Source organism: Coregonus clupeaformis, chromosome 10, assembly GCF_020615455.1.
Source record: "Coregonus clupeaformis isolate EN_2021a chromosome 10, ASM2061545v1, whole genome shotgun sequence".
Taxonomy (NCBI): Eukaryota; Metazoa; Chordata; class Actinopteri; order Salmoniformes; family Salmonidae; genus Coregonus; species Coregonus clupeaformis.
Genome location: NC_059201.1, coordinates 53,040,826 through 53,061,343, shown reverse-complemented (window position 1 = coordinate 53,061,343; position 20,518 = coordinate 53,040,826). Strand labels below are relative to the sequence as shown.

The window sequence follows — 20,518 nt, the reverse complement described above, 5'->3', positions numbered from 1 at the left end:
TGTGCGTGTTGTGTTAGATGGTAGGGTATTTCTTTATTTTATTTTCAAGCAAAATATAAGGGAGTTGTACTCCAGTCTAGTAGGTGGCGGTAATGCAACAAATTGGATGCCAACCGCCGTTAAACCTCATTGAAGAAGATGAAGAAGGGGTGAATCAAAGATCATAGGCACGTTCCTCTGCCCAGGCGTTGCTGAAGCATGCCAAATCTTACAATGCCTGGATAGGTGTTTTAAGGATCAGCCAACCACATCATAGTTATAGAAAGCAATAGTAACGGTGTCTTTTTGTAGACACTGACGAAGGCTAACTCTGCCAAAGCCTAGGGGGAAATGAATGTTTTTGTTGTTGTTGGATAAACACCGAAATAAGGGCTGTGGTCAACATGGAGAGATCTTAAACGTTTGTTCTGATATCTCATCAGCTAACGTTACTCTGTGAATTTTGAAACATTTATGTAATCAAAACAAGTAAAACGCTAACAATGTGCTAACATGTAAAAAATCAAACTACATCTCAGGTCGCATGCCTTTGATGTATAGCTAACAATAAAACGAGCACCGTCCTGCTGAAGAGATATGGTTGCAGCCTGGAGCATAAAAATATACCATCCTTGCATTTTCGTTAGAGCTGGTAAGCAGAAAGCTAATTAGCTATTTGGCATACAGTAGCGTAGACTAGTTTGCGTGGTTGGCGTGATGTGAAATGTAGTTCCATTTCTCTGACAGTTAGCAACTCGTTAGCAACTGACTTATTTTGAGCACATAAAGGCTTCATAATTCATAAAGGTCATGTTAACTGACTGATTTTATCCCATAGAACAAAACGTATAAGATCTCCTAAACCTGTGTTAACCTCTGACCTAATTTCTGGTGTATATCCCAAAACCCCATTAATTTCCCCATTCATAGGAATGCCCAACACACCAGAAGTAGAAAATGCTAACTCAGTACTGGTTTTTAGGACTACAAGCTGGCGAGCTTTATTGACAAGATAGTCGAGTTGTTGTAGAAAAATCTGCTCTTGTAGTCGAAAACTGTTAAGCATTCACCCAGGGTTTATTCAATAGTGACCTGCGCAGGGAAGACCTTTTCTGGACACAGCCAGCATTGGACTCTCTTAGACATAAATACATTTTAGCTTATATAGGCAAGGAACATCTGGTTCAGATCAGCATTCTCCTCTCTACTGAGTTTTCTTGGCAAGCTTATCTATTATATAAGACATACAGTTGAAGTCGTAAGTTTACATACACTTAGGTTGGAGTCATTAAAACTCGTTTTTCAACCACTCCACAAATGTCTTGTTAACAAACTATAGTTTTGGCAAGTCGGTTAGGACATCTACTTTGTGCATGACACAAGTAATTTTTCCAACAATTTTTTACAGACAGATTATTTCACTTATAATTCACTGTATCACAATTCCAGTGGGTCAGAAGTTTACATACACTAAGTTGACTGTGCCTTTAAACAGCTTGGAAAATTCCAGAAAATGATGTCATGGCGTTAGAAGCTTCTGATAGGCTAATTGACATCATTTGAGTCAATTGGAGGTGTACCTGTGGATGTATTTCAAGGCCTACCTTCAAACTCAGTGCCTCTTTGCTTGACATCATGGGAAAACAAAAGAAATCAGCCAAGACCTCAGAAAAATATTGTAGACCTCCACAAGTCTGGTTCATCCTTGGGAGCAATTTCCAAACGCCTGAAGGTACTACGTTCATCTGTACAAACAATAGTACGCAAGTATAAACACCATGGGACCACGCAGCCGTCATACCGCTCAGGAAGGAGACACGTTCTGTCTCCTAGAGATGAATGTCCTTTGGTGCGAAAAGTGCAATTCAATCCCAGAACAACAGCAAAGGACATTGTGAAGATGCTGGAGGAAACAGGTACAAAAGTATCTATATTCACTGTAAAACAAGTCCTATATCGACATAACCTGAAAGGCCGCTCAGCAAGGAAGAAGCCACTGCTCCAAAACCGCCATAAAAAAGCCAGACTACGGTTTGCAACTGCACATGGGGACAAAGATCGTACTTTTTGGAGAAATGTCCTCTGGTCTGATGAAACAAAAATAGAACTGTTTGGCCATAATGACCATCGTTATGTTTGGTGGAAAAAGGGGGTTGCTTGCAAGCCGAAGAACACCATCCCAACCGTGAAGCACGGGGGTGGCAGCATCATGCTGTGGGGGTGTTTTGCTGCAGGAAGGACTGGTGCACTTCACAAAATAGATGGCATCATGAGGAAGAAAATTATGTGGATATATTGAAGCAACATCTAAAGACATCAGTCAAGAAGTTAAAGCTTGGTCGCAAATGGGTCTTCCAAATGAACAATGACCCCAAGCATACTTCCAAAGTTGTGGCAAAATGTCTTAAGGACAACAAAGTCAAGGTATTGAAGTGGCCATCACAAAGCCCTGACCTCAATCCTATAGAAAATGTGTGGACAGAACTGAAAAAGCGTGTGCGAGCAAGGAGGCCTACAAACCTGACTCAGTTACACCAGCTCTGTCAGGAGGAATGGGCCAAAATTCACCCAACTTATTGTGGGAAGCTTGTGGAAGGCTACCCAAAACGTTTGACCCAAGTTAAACAATTTAAAGGCAATGCTTCCAAAAACTAATTGAGTGTATGTAAACTTCTGACCCACTGGGAATGTGACGAAAGAAATAAAAGCTGAAATAAATCATTCTCTCTACTATTATACTGACATTTCACATTCTTAAAATAAAGTGGTGATCCTAACTGACCTAAGACAGGGAATGTTAACTAGGATTAAATGTCAGGAATTGTGAAAAACTGAGTTTAAATGTATTTGGCTAAGGTGTATGTAAACTTCCGACTTCAACTGTACATATTGGCATCCAAGAGATAAACACTCCACCCCTCAATGTATAGCAAATAAAATCAAACAAAATGTTATTTGTCACATGCACGTGTTTAGCAGATGTTATAGCGGGTGTAGTGAAATGCTTGTGCTTCTTGCTCCGACAGTGCAATAATATCTCACAAGTAATATCTAACAATTTCACAACATATACCTAATACACACAAAACTAGTAAGGAATGGAATTTAAGAAAATATACATATATGGACAAGCAATGACAGAGTGGCATGGACTAAGATACAGTAGAATATTATAGAATAGAATGCAGTATATACATATGAGATGAGTAGTGCAATATATGTAAACATTATTAAAGTGACTGTAAACATGATTAAAGTGACTAGTGTTCCATTATTAAATGGGCAGTGATTTCAATAGGCAGCAGCAGCCTCTAATGTGCTAGTGATGGCTATTTAACAGTCTGATGGCCTTGAGATAGAAGCTGTTTTTCATTCTCTCGGTCCCAGCTTTGATGCACCTGTACTGACCTCGCCTTCTGGATGATAGCGGGGGGAACAGGCAGTGGCTCGGGTGGTTGATGTCCTTGATGATATTTTTGGCCTTCCTGTGACATTGGGTGCTCTATGTGTCTTGGAGGGAAGGTAGTTTGCCCCCGATAATGCGTTCGGCAGACCGCACCACCCTCTGGAGAGCCCTGCGGTTCCAGGTGGTGATACAGCCCGACAGGATGCTCTCAATTGTGCATATTTTAATTTATTTATTTCACCTTTATTTAACCAGGTAAGCCAGTTGAGAACAAGTTCTCATTTACAACTGCGACCTGGCCAAGATCAAGCAAACAACAACAACATAGTTACATATGGAATAAACAAAACGTACAGTCAATAACACAATGTAAAATCTATATACAGTGTGTGCAAATGTGGTAAGTTATGGAGGTAAGGCAATTAATAGGCCATAGTGCAAAATAATTACAATTTAGCATTAACACTGGAGTGATAGATGTGCAGAAGATGATGTGCAAATAGAGATACTGTGGTGCAAATGAGCAAAATAAATAACAATATGGGGATGAGGTAGTTGGGTGGGCTAATTACAGATTTTAAATCTCTGATGAAGGATTTTGAGGCTGATTCCCTGACCTGTCAATGTTTTTAATTTGCTATTTTTTATATTGTTATACTCTTGTGAATTCATGAATGGTTTTTACTAGATTACTTGTAGTTTTTCATGTTGTCTGTCTGTAATTTTTTGTAATGACTTGGTGCTGCCTATCTTGGCCAGGACGCTCTTGAAAAAGAGATTTTAAATCTCAATGAGCCCTTCCTGGTTAAATAAAGGTTAAATAAAATAAAAAATAAAAATGGGCTGTGTACAGGTGCAGTGATCAGTAAGCTGCTCTGACAACTGATGCTTAAAGTTAGTGAGGGAGGTAAGTGTCTCCAGCTTCAGAGATTTTTGCAGTTCGTTCCAGTCAGAGAACTGGAAGGAATGGTGGCCAAAGGAGGTGTTGGCTTTGGGGATGACCAGTGAGAGATACCTGCTGGAACGCATACTACGGGTGGGTGTTGCTATGGTGACCAATGTAAAAGTTTGTGAGGGTTTTAGGTGCCAAGCCGAATTTCTTCAGCCTCCTGAGGTTGAAGAGGCTCTGTTGCGCCTTCTTCACCACAATGTCTGCGTGGCTGGACCATTTCAGTTTGTCTGTGATGTGTACGCCAAGGAACTTGAAGCTTTCCACCTTCTCCACTGCGGTCCCGTCGGTGTGGATAGGGGGGTGCACCCTCTGCTGTTTCCTGAAGTCCACGATCATCTCCTTTGTTTTATTGACGTTGAGTGAGAGGTTATTTTCCTGGCACCACTCCGCCATGGCCCTCACCTCATCCCTGTAGGCTGTCTCGTCATTGTTGGTAATCAAGCCTACTACTGTTGTGTCGTCTGCAAACTTGATGATTTGAGTTGGAGGCGTGCTTGGCCACGCAGTCATGGGTGAACAGGGAGTACAGGAGGGGGCTGAGTACGTGGGATTGCCACGTTTCATACTCACCTTCAACTTGCATAATAGCTTTACGGTACACAGTACAGTTGTCTAACACAATTGTCATTAAGCTTAATTTTTCCTTCACAGAGTGATCACTAACAATGGAAATACATGTCCTCAAAGATGGAATGCAGGCAAGTCGTTTTTTTCCAAAGTTGCCGAAATGCCATATCAGTGCATTGGTAAGAACCTAACCATTATGAAACTTATTTTAGATCAAATAAATTGCAATAGCAATTACATTTTTTGTTGACCAAATTCGACTCTCATTGACCTCCATACAAAAATTCCTCACTTTGTCACCTTATTTTCGTGGACAGATTTTGTGCGGAGTTAACCCTCACTTCTCTTCTTCCTCTCTGGGGGAATGAATTGGTTTTGACTAGAAAGGTTACAGTTTATGTCAGAATAGATTTTTCATAACAAGTTAGGATAATTTATGCAGCAGGTTAGGAGAATTAACGTAGCAGGTTAGGAAAAGGGTTAGGGTTAGCTAAAATGTTGTTTTGTTTTACACTTTTGATGTCAATTTGACATAAGCTGTATCCTCCATTACAAAACAATATAGCAGTAAAAGTGCAGTAACTGCAGTCGATTGTGGTATTTTGGACGCAGTAATTGCAGAATAACTGCAGTGTACTGGAATTGAACTGCAATTATACTGCACTGTAAACCGCAGTTGTACGGCAAAATTAATGTAGCATTTGCAGCATACTGCAGTATACTGCACTCTTTTTTTTTGTAAAGACTTTTTAGACATGACCGAATCAATTCTAGAAAATCTTTAATTAAAGCCATGCTTCAGTCGGATAATGCAGAATCAAAATTTACTGGATATTGTAGACAATTTCTTTGTTAGTGTATGCCAATCAGCGTGTACTCTGTTGTACTTGCAATGTATTTGTTTTTAGTGTCCGACTACCTAAAGATCCAATCTCAAGTCCAAATTGGGAGGGTGTTGTCAACCCAAATGGAATGATGTAAAAACATGCTGGCTATTTGGTCTGTACTCAATAAATGAAGCTTGGTTTATTAAGGGCTGGTTTCCCAGACAAAGATGAAGCCTAGTCCAGGACTAAAAAGCTTTCAATGGAGATTCTCCATTGAGCATGCTTTTTAGTCCAGCATTAACTTTAGGCTTAATCTGAATGGGTATGCCTATAGCCTACATTTCACAATATGACATTGAAAAGTATGTGAAGAAAAGTATTTAAAAGACAGTTCCAAAAAGACAGACTGCAGAAATGGCTACCTAAGGTGATGAATCCAAGTGTGGAGAAAAACCTGCTCATTGCACACATAATTGGTAAATACAGTACTATATTCTCAGTGGCAGGTAAGGAAGCTTATCTGTTATGTATACTTTTACATGTAGGCCTACAGGCTACGTGGCCTGAATGCTACACCGCACAACAACTTAAGTCCTGGCCAAATCACAGATGGCAACTTTGTATCTGGGAGTGCAGGGTAATCAATTATGCTTTTTGATGCCTTATCAAAAAAATAGTTGAAACTTGCCTCAACTGATGTTGACATACATCATATTTGACTATCTACAGTACATTCGGAAAGTATTCAGACCCCTTGACTTTTTCCACATTCTGTTACGTTACAGACTTATTCTAAAATTGATTAAATAGTTTTTTTCCTTCATCAATCTACACATAATACCCCATAATGACAAAGAAAAAACAGGGTTTTAGAAAAGTTTACAAATGTATAAAAAAAATAGAAATGGAAATATCACATTTACATAAGTATTCAGACCCTTTACTCAGTACTTTGTTGAAGCACCTTTGGCAGCGATTACAGCCTCGAGTCTTCTTGGGTATGACACTACAAGCTTGGCACACCTGTATTTGGGGAGTTTCTCCCATTCTTCTCTGCAGATCCTCTCAAGCTCTGTCAGGTTGGATGGGGAGTGTCGCTGCACATCTATTTTCAGGTCTCTCCAGAGATGTTCGATCGGGTTCAAGTCTGGGCTCTGGCTGGGCCACTCAAGGACGTTCAGAGACTTGTCCCGAAGCCACTCCTGCATCGTCTTGGCTGTGTGCTTAGGGTCGATGTCCTGTTGGAAGGTGAACCTTTGCCCCAGCCTGAGCAGGTTTTCGTCAAGGATGTCTCTGTACTTTACTCCGTTCATCTTTCCCTCGATCCTGACTAGTCTCCCAGTCCCTGCCGCTGAAAAACACCCCCACAGCATGATGCTGCCACCATGCTTCACCGTACGGATGGTGCCAGGATTCCTCCAGACGTGATGCTTGGCATTCAGGCCAAAGAGTTCAATCTTAGTTTCATCAGACCAGAGAATCTTGTTTCTCGTGGTATGAGAGTCTTTAGATGCCTTTTGGCAAACTCCAAGCGGGCTTTCATGTGCCTTTTACTGAAGAGTGGCTTCTGTCTGGCCACTACCATAAAGGCCTGATTGGTGGAGTGTTGTAGAGATGGTTGTCCTTCTGGAAGGTTCTCTCATCTCCACAGAGGAACTCTGGAGCTCTGTCAGAGTGACTATCGGGTTCTTGGTCAACTCCCTGACCAAGGCCCTTCTCCCCCGGTTGCTCAGTTTGGCCGGGCGGCCAGCTCTAGGAAGAGTCTTGGTGGTTCCAAACTTCTTCCATTTAAGAATGATGGAGGCCAATGTGTTCTTGTGGACCCTTCCCCAGATCTGTGCCTTTACACAATCCTGTCTCGGAGCTCTACGGACAATTCCTTCGACCTCATGGCTTGGTTTTTGCTCTGACATGCACTGTCAACTTTATACCTTATATAGACAGGTGTGTGCCTTTCCAAATCATGTCCAATCAATTGAATTTACCACAGATGGACTCCAATCAAGTTGTAGAAACATCACAAGGATGATAAATGGAAACAGGATGCACCTGAGCTAAATTTCGAGTCTCATAGCAAAGGGTACTTATGTAAATAAGGTATCCGTTTACGTTTAATACATTTGCAAAAATGTCTAAAAACCTGTTTTTGCTTTGTCATTATGGGGTATTATGTGTAGATTGATGAGGATATAATTATTCTTTTTTAAATTAGAATAAGGCTGTAACTTAACAAAATGTGGAAAAAGTCAAGGGTTCTGAATACTTTCTGAATGCACTGTATATGGGCTTTCAGTTAAGTGCATTATTTTGTTGTTGTTGAACATTACTCCAATTTGCCATGTTTCCTTGACTGTAGTCAAATGTTGTGAATGTTGACAGCAGCTAAAATATGGCAATTATGGCAAGTTATTTTGTAACACTAATTTAGGTAAGCCCCTATTCAGGTCTCTGGCTTATTGTCTTTCTGGATTTCCATGTCAGTTATGCAACTAATTTGTTACGCAGGCATTGCTTTTGTTTGCTTAGCCTTTCAAAATAACTTTACATTTGTCTCTCTTAGTAACATAGCGTGCTACTGGGTAAGTCCATCACTCATCGGCTTATGGGTAGTGACACGCCCAAGTTGTTTTCAGGTTGTTTCCCCAAAATGGCACTATCACAGCGTAGCTTGTTAAACATGCACACTAGTTGCCAGCTGTCGTTCGAGGAAGTATGAGATTCAAGTGAACATTTGAAATTCATCCGAGCACCTCACACTGGTTTAGTACCTCCAGTGTAATCTCTTCTTGAAGTATTGTATGAATATGTTTGTATATTTAAAAGGGTTGAAGGTGCTGCCTCTGGTGGCCAGTTCACTAAATTGGATCGATAACCCTAGTCGAGATATCACACGCAAACCTATTTGTAGTCATGTTTCAGTACTATTACTTGGATCAATACTGACAGCTTACAATCAGTATTATTGAAATGTCCAAAGCCAATATCATGAGAGGTCTTATGGGTCGTTCCACAAATACTGCCTTATGTCCTCTAGACAAATAGGTGTGTACATTTGTCTTAAAACATTCAATTTAACAGTTGGATAACACATCTATGCTCTAACTAAACCATGTAAAAAAATCCAATAGCAGTGTGTTTTCATAAAAATAAGTTCTCTTTAGATCCCTATTTTGGCATGTCCGGTCATATTTGTCCAATTTCTAGGAAGAATTGAACCCACTTAACCCCAAGGTTCTTCCCGGTTTTCACCATCAGTGGAAAGCCGTAGTTATTGTGTTGCTTTGGGAATGTTATTTCTGAAGATTTGTACTTATTTAATGTGATTATTGATACATTTACATCTGTACCTCAGGGTTAATGTCAACCCTCTAAGGTGAACTAAAACTATTCCTTAAAAATAAATGTAAACAAACATTGAACATCTAATAGTCAAATCATAGTATAAAGAGCAGGTGAGCTGGTTCTACAATTTTTTCAAATTCTCTGGTGTTTTGTGGTGGAAAACAGCGCGCCGAGCATAACACGTCAACCCTGTTACCCATATAGATAGGCTAGAAATGTTTAAAACAAGTTCAAACCTCTTGAAATGGGACAAATATTTATTATGAAGTTGAACATGTGCTCTTTATGACCATGTTAAAATTAGGTGAAATAAAAATACTATTTGTGTAATGACACTTATGCTTTGGTGAGTATTCTGTAGGGTCTGCACTGAAAAATAATAACACGGAGCTTGAACCCTAATACAGGCCAGAAAACACCATTTTAATACTTGCAAACTTGAGTAACAGCTTTGCTAATACCCAAAGTATGCAATATATAATTACAGGTAAGCACAGCGATGAATGAGAATCAGTGTTAAACTCGGCGGGATTAGCAGGAGCTTCATAAAGCTGGGGAGATTTCCTCCCATATCTCCCAGTGACTGTGTCCGTGGGTGTGTGTGCAGTGAGTGTGTGGGTGCAGGTAACAGGCTGCTCATTTGAGTGGTGGAAATCAGACAGCATTAAAACTTCACCTGAGGCTGACACCAATGTCTTGATTCTATGGAGCTTCTGTGTACCCGGCCAAATGAACCCCATTCTGGGTGCCGAGGAATGTGCATTAGCCCCGTCCCGTGTGAGTCAAATTCACCTCAGGTGCACCCCTCCCCTTCCCTTCCACATCCAATCCCAGAGATAAGGTACCGTTTCACAGCCGTACTGTGGGTTGGAATGTGAAAGAGCCGTTATCCTCCACAGCCACTATTATCCCTAAGGCACATGAAGATACATTTAGTAAATTCTTATTGCTCAAGTAATAGGATGCAAACAATTAAACCGACAAAGCCTGCAACAAGACAGTATTTATCCTGTTGAACTAAAGCCTAAGTATTAGCCTGGGGTGAGTCCAGGTGGGCCTCCGCACTAAAGCAAACAGGAAAATAGGAGGGGTGTTCGACAACAATGACAAAAATCCATCAAGGGCTTACCAAGAAACATTTCCAAAAGGAATAATTCAACTAATTAATCTCTGCCTTTTTTGTTGAGTGCTCCAACTCCTTTCTGTATCGAATTGGTCCTTTTGGAAGCTTTTCTTGGTAAGCCCTTATCATGGGAGTGCTTCTAAACCACCTCTGTTTGTCAGTCTTGTTTTTACAGAACACTCATTAGGTCCGTCCACAATCATAAAATAAGTCTCTATTCAAATTAACTAATTTGGCAAACAGAGCGACCGCCTTTAAAAAGCAACGAATCCCTTTGAAAATAGCCTATTTGGCATGGATATGAGTCAGAAACAGTTATTCTAGTGTCAAAATTGACTACAAAGTGTAAATAGTCATAAAATAAATGGTCATAGTCAGTCTTGTCTAAAACAGAGTTTGGAACATCCGTGCGTCACAATGGGTAAATGAAGGTTGGGTGCTGATTTGACAATGTCCATTTGCCCACTAACATGGGCTGAACAGCTGTGGTGATTGCACTCTATCCAATTGGATAGACAGTGAGACAGACCTGATCAGCATCTCCGACTTCCTTTAAATAAGACGTCGCACATTTTTTTTTACTTGAGAAATATGGCACCAAACACCTTAGTTAAATTTAAAATTGCGCTACCAAAACATCCTCGGCAAAAACGTCAAAATGTATTACGGATTTCTTGAGCTATACAATGGCTTGCGAAAGTATTCACCGCCCTTGGCATTTTTCCTATTTTGTTGCCTTACAACCTGGAATTCAAATGGATTTTTTTGGGGGGGTTGTATCATTTGATTTACACAACATGCCTACCACTTTGAAGATGCAAAATATTTTTGGGGGTGAAACAAGAAATATGACAAAGAAACAGAACTTGAGCGTGCATAACTATTCCCAGTCCCTGCCGATGAAAAACATCACCACAGCATGATGCTGCCACCACCATGCTTCAATGTGGGGATGGTGTTCTCGTGGTGATGAGGTGTTGGGTTTGTCCCAGACATAGCGTTGTCCTTGATGTCCAAAAAGCTCAATTTTAGTCTCATCTGACCAGAGTACCTTCTTCCTTATGTTTGGGGAGTCTCCCACATGGCATTTGGCGAACACCAAACATGTTTGCTTAGTTTTTTCTTTAAGCAATGGCTTTTTTCTGGCCACTCTTCCGTAAAGCCCAGCTCTGTGGAGTGTATGGCTTAAAGTGGTCCTATGGACAGATAATCCAATCTCCACTGTGGAGCTTTGCAGCTCCTTCAGGGTTATCTTTGGTCTCTTCGTTGCCTCTGATTAATGCCCTTCTTGCCTGGTCCATGAGTTTTGGTGGGCAGCCCTCTCTTGCCAGGTTTGTTGTGGTGCCATATTCTTTCCATTTTTTAATAATGGATTTAATGGTGCTCCGTGGGATGTTCAAAGTTTCGGATATTTTTTTATAACCCAACCCTGATCTGTACTTCTCCACAACTTTGTCCCTGACCTGTTTGAAGAGCTCCTTGGTCTTCATGGTGCCCCTTGCCTAGTGGTGTTGCAGACTCTGGGGACTTTCAGAACAGGTGTATATATATACTGAGATCATGTGACACTTAGATTGCACACAGGTGGACTTTATTTACCTAATTATGTGACTTCTGAAGGTAATTGGTTGCACCGGATCTTATTTAGGGGCTTCATAGCAAAGGGGGTGAATACATATGCACGCACCACTTTTCCATTATTTATTTTTTAGAATTTATTTGAAAAAAGTTAATTTTTTCATTTCACTTCACCAATTTGGACTATTTTGTGCATTTCCATTACATAAAATCCAAATAAAAATCAATTTAAAATTACAGGTTGTAATGCAACAAAATAGGAAAAACGCCAAAGGGGATGAATACTTTTGCAAGGCACTGTAGATTCATTCTGGGGATTTTGAGGAAGTGAAATAGGCTTCCACGTCTACAGATTCTCATGGGGGACAAACATCATTAACCAAACGCGGAATCGATCAGGAAACACCAAGACTGAAATCTCATTTTTCTAATGAGCAACAGAAAAACACACGTGCCAATTGGCTTGTTCAGTGGCTCTTTACACTAAAGCCTGCATTCTTTCTAGTCTTCAAGAAACAAGACAACATTGGTGTCCAATGAAAAGTCAGTAAAGGGTCATGACTTGGTGTTAAAGATGATTTAATTGTCTTTACAAAAATTACACGCACAACATGGAGGACGACAGTGAGTTGCTAAAACAGCCATGCTGGAATTCATGACATTGATGAAAGATTTACTTTATAAGTCTAACTTTGTCTTTCAATTCTCTAAACTTGGGGTTGCCTTTAATCTTCTTGTTGAAGAGTGCTAGCAGCTCCTCTTCTGATTTGAAATTTCTCTCTCCGCTGAATGAGTAGTAAGCTGACAAAACCTGGAAGGAAAAATGGTGCCATTAATGAAAACAGCGACAATTACAATCATGACCATGTCATATCACTATTCTAGCCCTATGGGCATAATGTAAAGCATGCTGTTCCAGTAGTATGTATGAACTATATTTGATCAATGCCAGAAAAGCTGACCTCTATCTGTGTGATGCACAATATTCATACATGTCTGATTCAGATGAACATACCTTCTTCCTGAGTTTTTTCACTGCAAGTCCTTCTTCAGGAGATTGTCTTAAGACTGCCTTTATCGTTCCCTTCCAATTGAACTTGCCTGAAAGTCAAACAAGAGCATTAGTTGATCATGACTAACTCGAATCAAATTGTATTGGTCACATGGTGTAGACTTTACAGTGAAATGCTTTCTTAGGAGCCCATTCCCAACAGTGCAGTTAAAAATACAAATATTTGCTAAATAAAAAAGGAAATAGGAACACAATAAAAACAATAACGAGGCTATATACAAGGAGTACCAGTACCGAGTCAATGTGCAGGGGTACGAGGTAGTTGAGGTACAGTATTTACATGTGTGTAGGGGTAAAAGTGACAAGGCAATCAGGATATATAATAAACAGAGTAGCAGCAGCGTGTGAAAGTGTGTATGTGTGGCGTCAATATGCGTGTTTTGTGTGTGTGAGTGTATGTAGTGTGTGTGTGTTGGAGTGTCAGTGTGAGTGTGTGGGTAGAGTCTAGTGAGTGTGCATAGAGCCAGTGCAAGGGAGTCCGTGCAAAACAATTAAGATGAATAAATAATAGAGGAGGTCAATGTAAATTGTCTGGGTAGCCATTTGATTAACTGTTTAGCAGTCTTATGGCTTGGGGGTAGAAGCTGTTCAGGTGCCTTTTGGTCACAGACTTGGCGCTCCGGTACTGCTTGCCGTGCGGTAGTAGATAGCACAGTCTATGAGTTGGGTGGATGGAGTCTTTGACTACATACAGGACAATTTGAAATTGAAGGTGCTTTTGTTGGATATCAAATAATCACTGTTTCTAACTATTTTTGAAAGCACATTTACGTAGGCCTACTATGTAGCAGAGGAACGTGTCAACACTGTCCCCTGGTGGCTTCATTCAGAAAATGTAAAACCAGAGGTAATGCACTAAGTCCAATGTATATCCCAATTCTCCACTCTTCTCCCGAAGTGTGCACCCTTCTCGGCATGGATTTAACGAAGTTGAAAACTCCCTCCAGCCAATGCTTCTCAATCCACGAAAGAGGCATGTGTGGTGTGCAAGCGCACACTTCGGGGAAAAAAGTGTGGTGAATTGGGATGAAGTTTTTTCTTACTATGAAAAATGTGCAGGACAATGAACACATTCTCAGAAGAACTGGTACCTTTCGAACCTGCAACACCCTCTGCCTCCTCCTCAGCCGCCTCTGTGTTTCGGTCATCTGGAAGGTAGAATAAAAATAAACTGAATCAAAGAATGTAATGTGCCAAGTACATTTTACATTAGCAATAGTAGGAGAACAGTAGCAACCGGGAGAAGCACACTCACTCGAGAAAAGAACCTCCTGAAAATGTGTAATATATACCTTCGGAACAGTCTTTTTTACTTGTCTTCCGTTTCTTGGTAGTCACCTCGCCTCCAGCATCCTGGCCTTTTTGCTCCCCGTCTTCCTCAGAACTCCTCTTCCTTTTCTTGTCCTTTCGTTTGCCTGCACTGGCTTCCTCCTCGGTGCTACCGTTCTCCAGGGCTTTTTCTTTCTTCCCGCTCTTCTTTTGTCTTGCCTCTTTGCGCTCCCGCTTGTTCAATTTTTTCTTCTCTGGTGGTGGCTCCTCCGATGTGCCATTCTGATGGCTCCCATTAGACTCGATTTTGCTGTCAGCAACAGACTTCCCGGGTTCCTCTGTCTGTTTCGGGGCTTCGGGAGCTGGCTAAAATCAAAAGTTAATTTGAAACAATGTTACCCTGATTTGTAAAAATACACATTGATTCAGTTTTATAAATCATATACACCGAGTGTACAAAACATTAGGAACATCTTCCTAATATTGAGTTGCACCCCCTTTTGCCCTCAGAACAACCTCAATTCGTCGGGGCATTGACTCTGCAAGGTGTCGAAAGCGTTCCATAGGGATGCTGGCCCATGTTGACTCCAATGCTTCCCAAAGTTGTCTGGATGTCCTTTGGGTGGTGGACCATTCTTGATACACACAGGAAACTTGTGTAAAAAGCCCAGCAGCGTTGCAGTTCTTGACAAACTGGTGCGCCTGGCACCTACTACCATATTCCCGTTCAAAGGCACTTAAATATTTTGTCTTGCCCATTCACCCTCTGAATGGCACACATACAGTCTGTCTCAATTGTCTCAAGGCTTAAAAATCCTTCTTTAACATGTCTCCTCTCCTTCATCTACACTGATTGAAGTGGATTTAACAAGTGACGTCAATAAGGAATCATAGCTTTCACCTGGATTCACCTGGTCAGTCTATGTCAGGGCTCTCCAACCCTGTTCCTGGAGAGCTACCGTCCTGTAGGTTTTTGCTCCAACCCTAATCTAGCACACCTGATTCTAATAATTAGCAGGTTGATAAGATTAATCAGGTTAGTAACACCTGGGGTTGGAGTGAAAACCTACAGGAGGGTAGCTCTCCAGGAACAGGGTTGGGAAACCCTGGTCTATGTCATGGAAAGAGCAGCTGTCCCTAATGTTTTGTTAACTCAGTGTACAGTACTAACTTGACATCTGTCCAGCGGTGTCAAGTGTCAAAATTGGGATAAAAGCGTTTGCTAAATGGACCTAATTATGTTAACACCCTACTCACGTTGCTGGTTGCTGCTGAAAAGATGTCCCACACCTGGTCATGCAGCGTGGGATTGTGGATCTTCAGACTGTTCTTCATCCAGTTCTGATGGAGTGAGCAGCATGTGACAGCATTATTACAATAGTGATTTAACATTTGTGCAACGCTTCAGCAAGCCAAGCATATAATAGCAGTAAACTGACACTATGGACCAGCACAAAGTCAAGTACAACTGACAATAGAGAAAGAACCATCATATCCTAAGCAACAATAGAAATAACCAACCTGGAACTTTGACTTCTTTCGTGGGACGTTATCATATGAACTGACTTGACTTAGAACATCTTTCAGCATGGCACTGATTCCTGGTTTGTTCATGGCTTCTTGGATTCTCTATGGAAAGATCTCATCCATTAATCATCTACACAAAGTGCTGATAAACAAAGAGGGAAATCAGATTATCTATTTCTCACTTGAATCCATTGTTGCTGTTTGACATCCCCTTTGTTGGACTTAGCCTCATAGCCTTTGCCTCCATACTTCTGATCCTCAGTGATGCATTTGATGTGGTTCTTGTAGTCATTTCCCCTGTTGGAGGAAGAAATAGAATAGCTAGGTACCGATCAGAATAATTTACCTGCTCAACATGTGATGTTGGCTTGAACCAGTATCTGTGTGTTAGAGACATCTCAAACACCCAAAAAGCACAGATCCAAACTCCCATTCACCAGCTCCGCAAGCATTATGTCAAAATAAATTTGTTGATCACCAAATATGGAGTTTCGCTAAGCAGTTACGGTCGGTATCTATCCTGTTTCCTAATCACTTTATTCCTAGTTATACAGTGCCTTCAGAATGTATTCATAGCCCTTGACTTATTCCACATTTTGTTGTGTTATAGCCTGAATTCAAAATGGAGTCAATTGATTATTTTCCTCACCCAACTACACACAAAACCCCATATTCACAAAGTGAAAACATGTTTGGTAATTTAATTAAATACAGAAATCTCATTTACATGTATTCACACCCCTGAGTTAATACATGTTAGAATCACCATTGGCAGCAATTACAGCTGTGTGTCTTTCTGGGTAAGTCTCAGAGCTTTGCACACCTGGATTGTACAACACTTGCCCATTATTATTTTAAAAATAACATTTTCAAGTCTTGCCATAGATTTTCAGCAGATTTAGGTCAAAACTTTTGGAACTCTGCCACTCAGGGACATTCACTGTCTTCTTGGTAAGTAACAGTAGGTTATTGTCCTACTGAAAGGTGAATTCATCTCCCAGTGTCTGGTGGAAAGGAGACAAACAGGTTTTCCTCTAGAATTTTGCCTGTGCTTAACACCGTTCAGTTTATTTTTTATCCTGAAAAACTCCCCAGTCCTTAACGATTACAAGCAAACCCATAACATGATACTGCCACCCCTATGCTTGAAAATATGGAGAGTGGTACTCAGTCATGTCTTCTATTGGATTTGCTCTAAACATAAAACGTTGTATTCAGGACAAAAAGTAAATTGCTTTGCCACATTTTTGGGAGTATTATATTCTGTACAGGCTTCCTTCTTTTCACTCTGTCATTTAGGTTAGTATTGTGGAGTAACTACAATGTTATGATCCATCCTCAGTTTCCTCCCATCACAGCCATTAAACTTTGTAACTTTTAAAGTCACCATTGGCCTCATGGTGAAATCCCTGCGCGGTTTCCTTCCTCTCTGGCAACCGAGGTAGTAGGAAGGAAGCCCGTATCTTTGTAGCAACTGGGTATATTGATATACCATCCAAAGTGTAATTAATAACTTCACCATGCTCAAGGATATTCCATGTCTGCTTTTTTTTGTTTTTTTTACCCACCTACCAATAGGTGCCCTTCTTTGCGAGGCATTGAAAAACCTGCCTGGTCTTTGTGGTTGAATCTGTGTTTGAAATTCACTGCTCGACTGACTTGCAGATAATTGTATATGTCTGGGGTACAGAGAGGAGGTAGTCATTCAAAAGTCATGTTAAACACTATTATTTCACACAGAGTGAGTCCATGGAACCTATCATGCGAGTTAAGCAAATGTGTACTGAACTTATTTAGGCTAAGTATTTTTTGGGGGGGATAAAATATTGATTTAGGCATTTACTACTAAAGCCCATAGAAACACATTGAATAAGACATTGAAAAATGGGGTTAAATGTGTGTCAAATACATTTTTTTAAACACATATTTAACCCTCTTTTTTGGGTAGGCACAATACTTCCATTAGTTTTTTAAAACCAGTACCGGTTACCTTCAGACGAGTCCCTTGACACACCGTGTTTGTGAGTCTCCCCTTTCCATAGAGAGTGGTCATAATAGTTTGTAGGTCAAACCATTCGGACGCTTCAGACGTTTAAGTGAGAAGACCGATTTTCGGGATGTCTCATGGTCTGACAAACACCTCTCTAGCGCTGCCACCTTTCACTCCAGATGCGGAAATGCGACACTGGCGGACAAATTGGATTGAGACACATTTACTTGGATGGCTCACAACTTCCTCCAGCTAAATCAAGACAAGTCTGAGGTACTTATTGTTGGAACCAAAGCAGAGGGAGAGAGAGACAATCTGGCCGCACATTTCAATTCACAGGAAATAAAGATAAAACACCTGGTAAAAAACCTAGGTGTCATTTTAGATTCTGAATTAAATTTCGAATCACACACTAGGAATGTGACCAAAATAGCTTTTTACCATCGGAGGAACACTGCCACGGTGCGGCCGTTTCTCTCTCAGGCCAATACAGAGACTTATCCATGCTTTTATTACAAGCAGGCTTGACTACTGTAACGCTCTCCTGTCTGGTCTACCCAAGAATGCCATTGGTCAACTGCAAAACACACAGAATGCTGCAGCATGGGTACTGACCAAGACCAGACGGAGAGCACACATTACACCAGTTTTAAGGTCTCTTCAAACTCACAAGCAGCCAGTGAATTAATTTTAAGATTCTTCTATTGGTTTTTAAATCAATCCACTATTGTGCAACCCAATACATGTCAGACATGCTTTTAAGTTATATACCCAGTAGGTCCCTCAGGTCCTCTGGCACTGGTCTTTTAACTATCCCAAAGCCTAGGACCAAGTGGCATGGCAAGGCATCATTTAATTATTATGCCCTCAGCCTCTCAAATAGCCTGCCAGAGAACCTGAGGGGGGCCAAAACTTTGCTTTTCCTTAGACTGCTTTTTAGGTTCAGTTGTTTTTGTATCTTAAGTTTGTTGTGTAGTAAACATTTCAGCTCTTATTTTCATTGTTTTTTATTAGTTCTCCTGTGAAGCACATTGGGTTGCATTCCATGTCTGAAATGTTGTATAAATAAAGCTTGATTTGATACCCCATGTATATAGCCAAATGATCGTTACTCATTGTGTATTTATTATTACGTGTTACTACTTTTCTATTATTTCTATTTTCTTTCTCTGCATATTTTGGAAGGGCCCGTAAGTAAGCGTTTCACCGTTACTCTACACCTGTGTTTTACGAAGCATGTGATGAATACAATTTGATGTTTTATGTACTTCCAAATAAGGTCTAAATAAAAATGTACAAGCAACCGAAAAATTGCCTCTTCGGCAGCCCCAAAGTATTGAGCTGTTGTATACCTCCGACCTGTGCGTGGCAGTAATGAGGTGCAAAATACGCATTTCTTTTCGGTAGCTTGTACATTTTTATTTAGACCTTTTTTGAAAGTACATACCAGCCGTAACCGGAGTATATGTATATAGTTACTCACCGAAACTCCATATGTACCGGTACCCCCTGTATATAGCCTCCCTGCTGTTATTTTATTTTACTGCTGCTCTTTAATTATTTGTTATTTTTTACTCATCCATTTTTTATTTAACACTTATTTTTCTTTAAACTGAATTGTTGGGTAAGGGCTTGTAAGTAAGCATTTCACTGTAAGGTCTACAACTGTTGTATTCGGCGCATGTGGTAAATACAATTTGATTTGGATTTGGTGATCAACCAAACTGCGATGTACCCAACATAGCAAGAAGAGAAAAAACATTCACAAGTACTTACCAAAAGTCTTTTCCACAGTCAATGCATGACAAAATTTCACATCCACGGCACATGTTCACATGTTTATCTACTTGGGCTTTCTTTAGTGATTCACCACACGCATTGCACGTGAAGAAGACCATGTTGGACTATCTGTTAGATGACTAAGTTACGTACTAGCTAACGTTAGCGGATACTACCGTTCTTTTGTAGCTCAATTAATATTACCGACTAACGGAAGTCAATGAACTCAGCAAAACAAATTCCTTTTGGATAACGTTGGCTTGCTTGCTATATACTATGGCAAATTACGTTTTAATCGATACAGAGACACGAGCCAACGCTTCCCGAACTAACTTACCCGGCGGTAGCTAGCTTACTCTAGTCAGGCGAGGAACAAGATTGCTACTTACTAAATTACAACGGTATTTCAAACTAAAATTGCGTCATATGAATTATACGAGGCTACTACATAGGTCATTAGCTGTAGTAGCGATACAAAGACGTTGGAAAATATCCACATGTAGGTTCGTCAGTGCAAACGTTTCAAAACACGCGACTTATTTCAAGACAGGAAGTGTTACATTATTTACATTCCGAAAAGGCGGCAGATGGTTTTGAGGAGTTCCACTTCATGACATGAATCTTAAACATTTTCTAATGGCCCTGGTCTCTAAAAATGCAACTTTAGTTTAAACTAGTTTTTGTGGTCGTTCAAACGTAAACGTATATTGTATGTGTTGGTATTCTTCTTCGATGAGATTTAACGGCGGTTGGCATCCAATAAATGTTGCATTACCGCCACCTACTAGACTGGAGTACAACTCCCATATACTTCGCTTGAAAAAATGTGGTATTCCTCGTTCTGGTCTTCTTCTTTGGGATTGGGTTGGCAGATCGCATCCAACTTTTAAGGTGTATACACTGCCACCTACTGTACTGTGAGGCCAGTCACAGCCTACCTACATTAAGTTAGTCCTGTTCCTCTAGGAAAAAATTGCCCCACCAACTAACCCTACACACCACTATTTCATAAAAACAAAATCAACACCCCATTGACCCTAATTAATCCTACACCAGGCCAACTGCCTTGTAACTCTACTGCAGTAAAACCTCATACACCCAAGTACT

General features: G+C 40.5%; 1 protein-coding gene across 1 annotated transcript; it reads right to left on the bottom strand.

Moving 5' to 3' along the window:
• Nucleotides 1-12,336: 12,336 nt before the first annotated feature.
• On the bottom strand, nt 12,337-20,088 carry lyar (Ly1 antibody reactive homolog (mouse)). The gene is made up of 8 exons (XM_041888671.2): nt 19,409-20,088; nt 15,825-15,939; nt 15,637-15,744; nt 15,373-15,456; nt 14,139-14,481; nt 13,938-13,994; nt 12,790-12,875; nt 12,337-12,585 (listed from the first exon to the last, which is right to left on the bottom strand). The coding sequence occupies exons 1-8, from the start codon at nt 19,528-19,530 to the stop codon at nt 12,448-12,450; spliced, it is 1,053 nt and encodes a 350-aa protein (XP_041744605.1). The 5' UTR covers nt 19,531-20,088; the 3' UTR covers nt 12,337-12,447.
• Nucleotides 20,089-20,518: the final 430 nt, after the last annotated feature.

Excerpts from the sequence above, each read along its gene's own strand:
- lyar (XM_041888671.2), bottom strand. The coding sequence starts at position 19,530 with ATGGTCTTCTTCACGTGCAATGCGTGTGGTGAATCACTAAAGAAAGCC. Across the intron at positions 15,745-15,824 it reads AACAGCAACAATGGATTCAA|AGAATCCAAGAAGCCATGAA; the intron begins GTGAGAAATAGA and ends ATCTTTCCATAG. Across the intron at positions 14,482-15,372 it reads TTTCAGCAGCAACCAGCAAC|CCAGCTCCCGAAGCCCCGAA; the intron begins GTGAGTAGGGTG and ends TTTTGATTTTAG.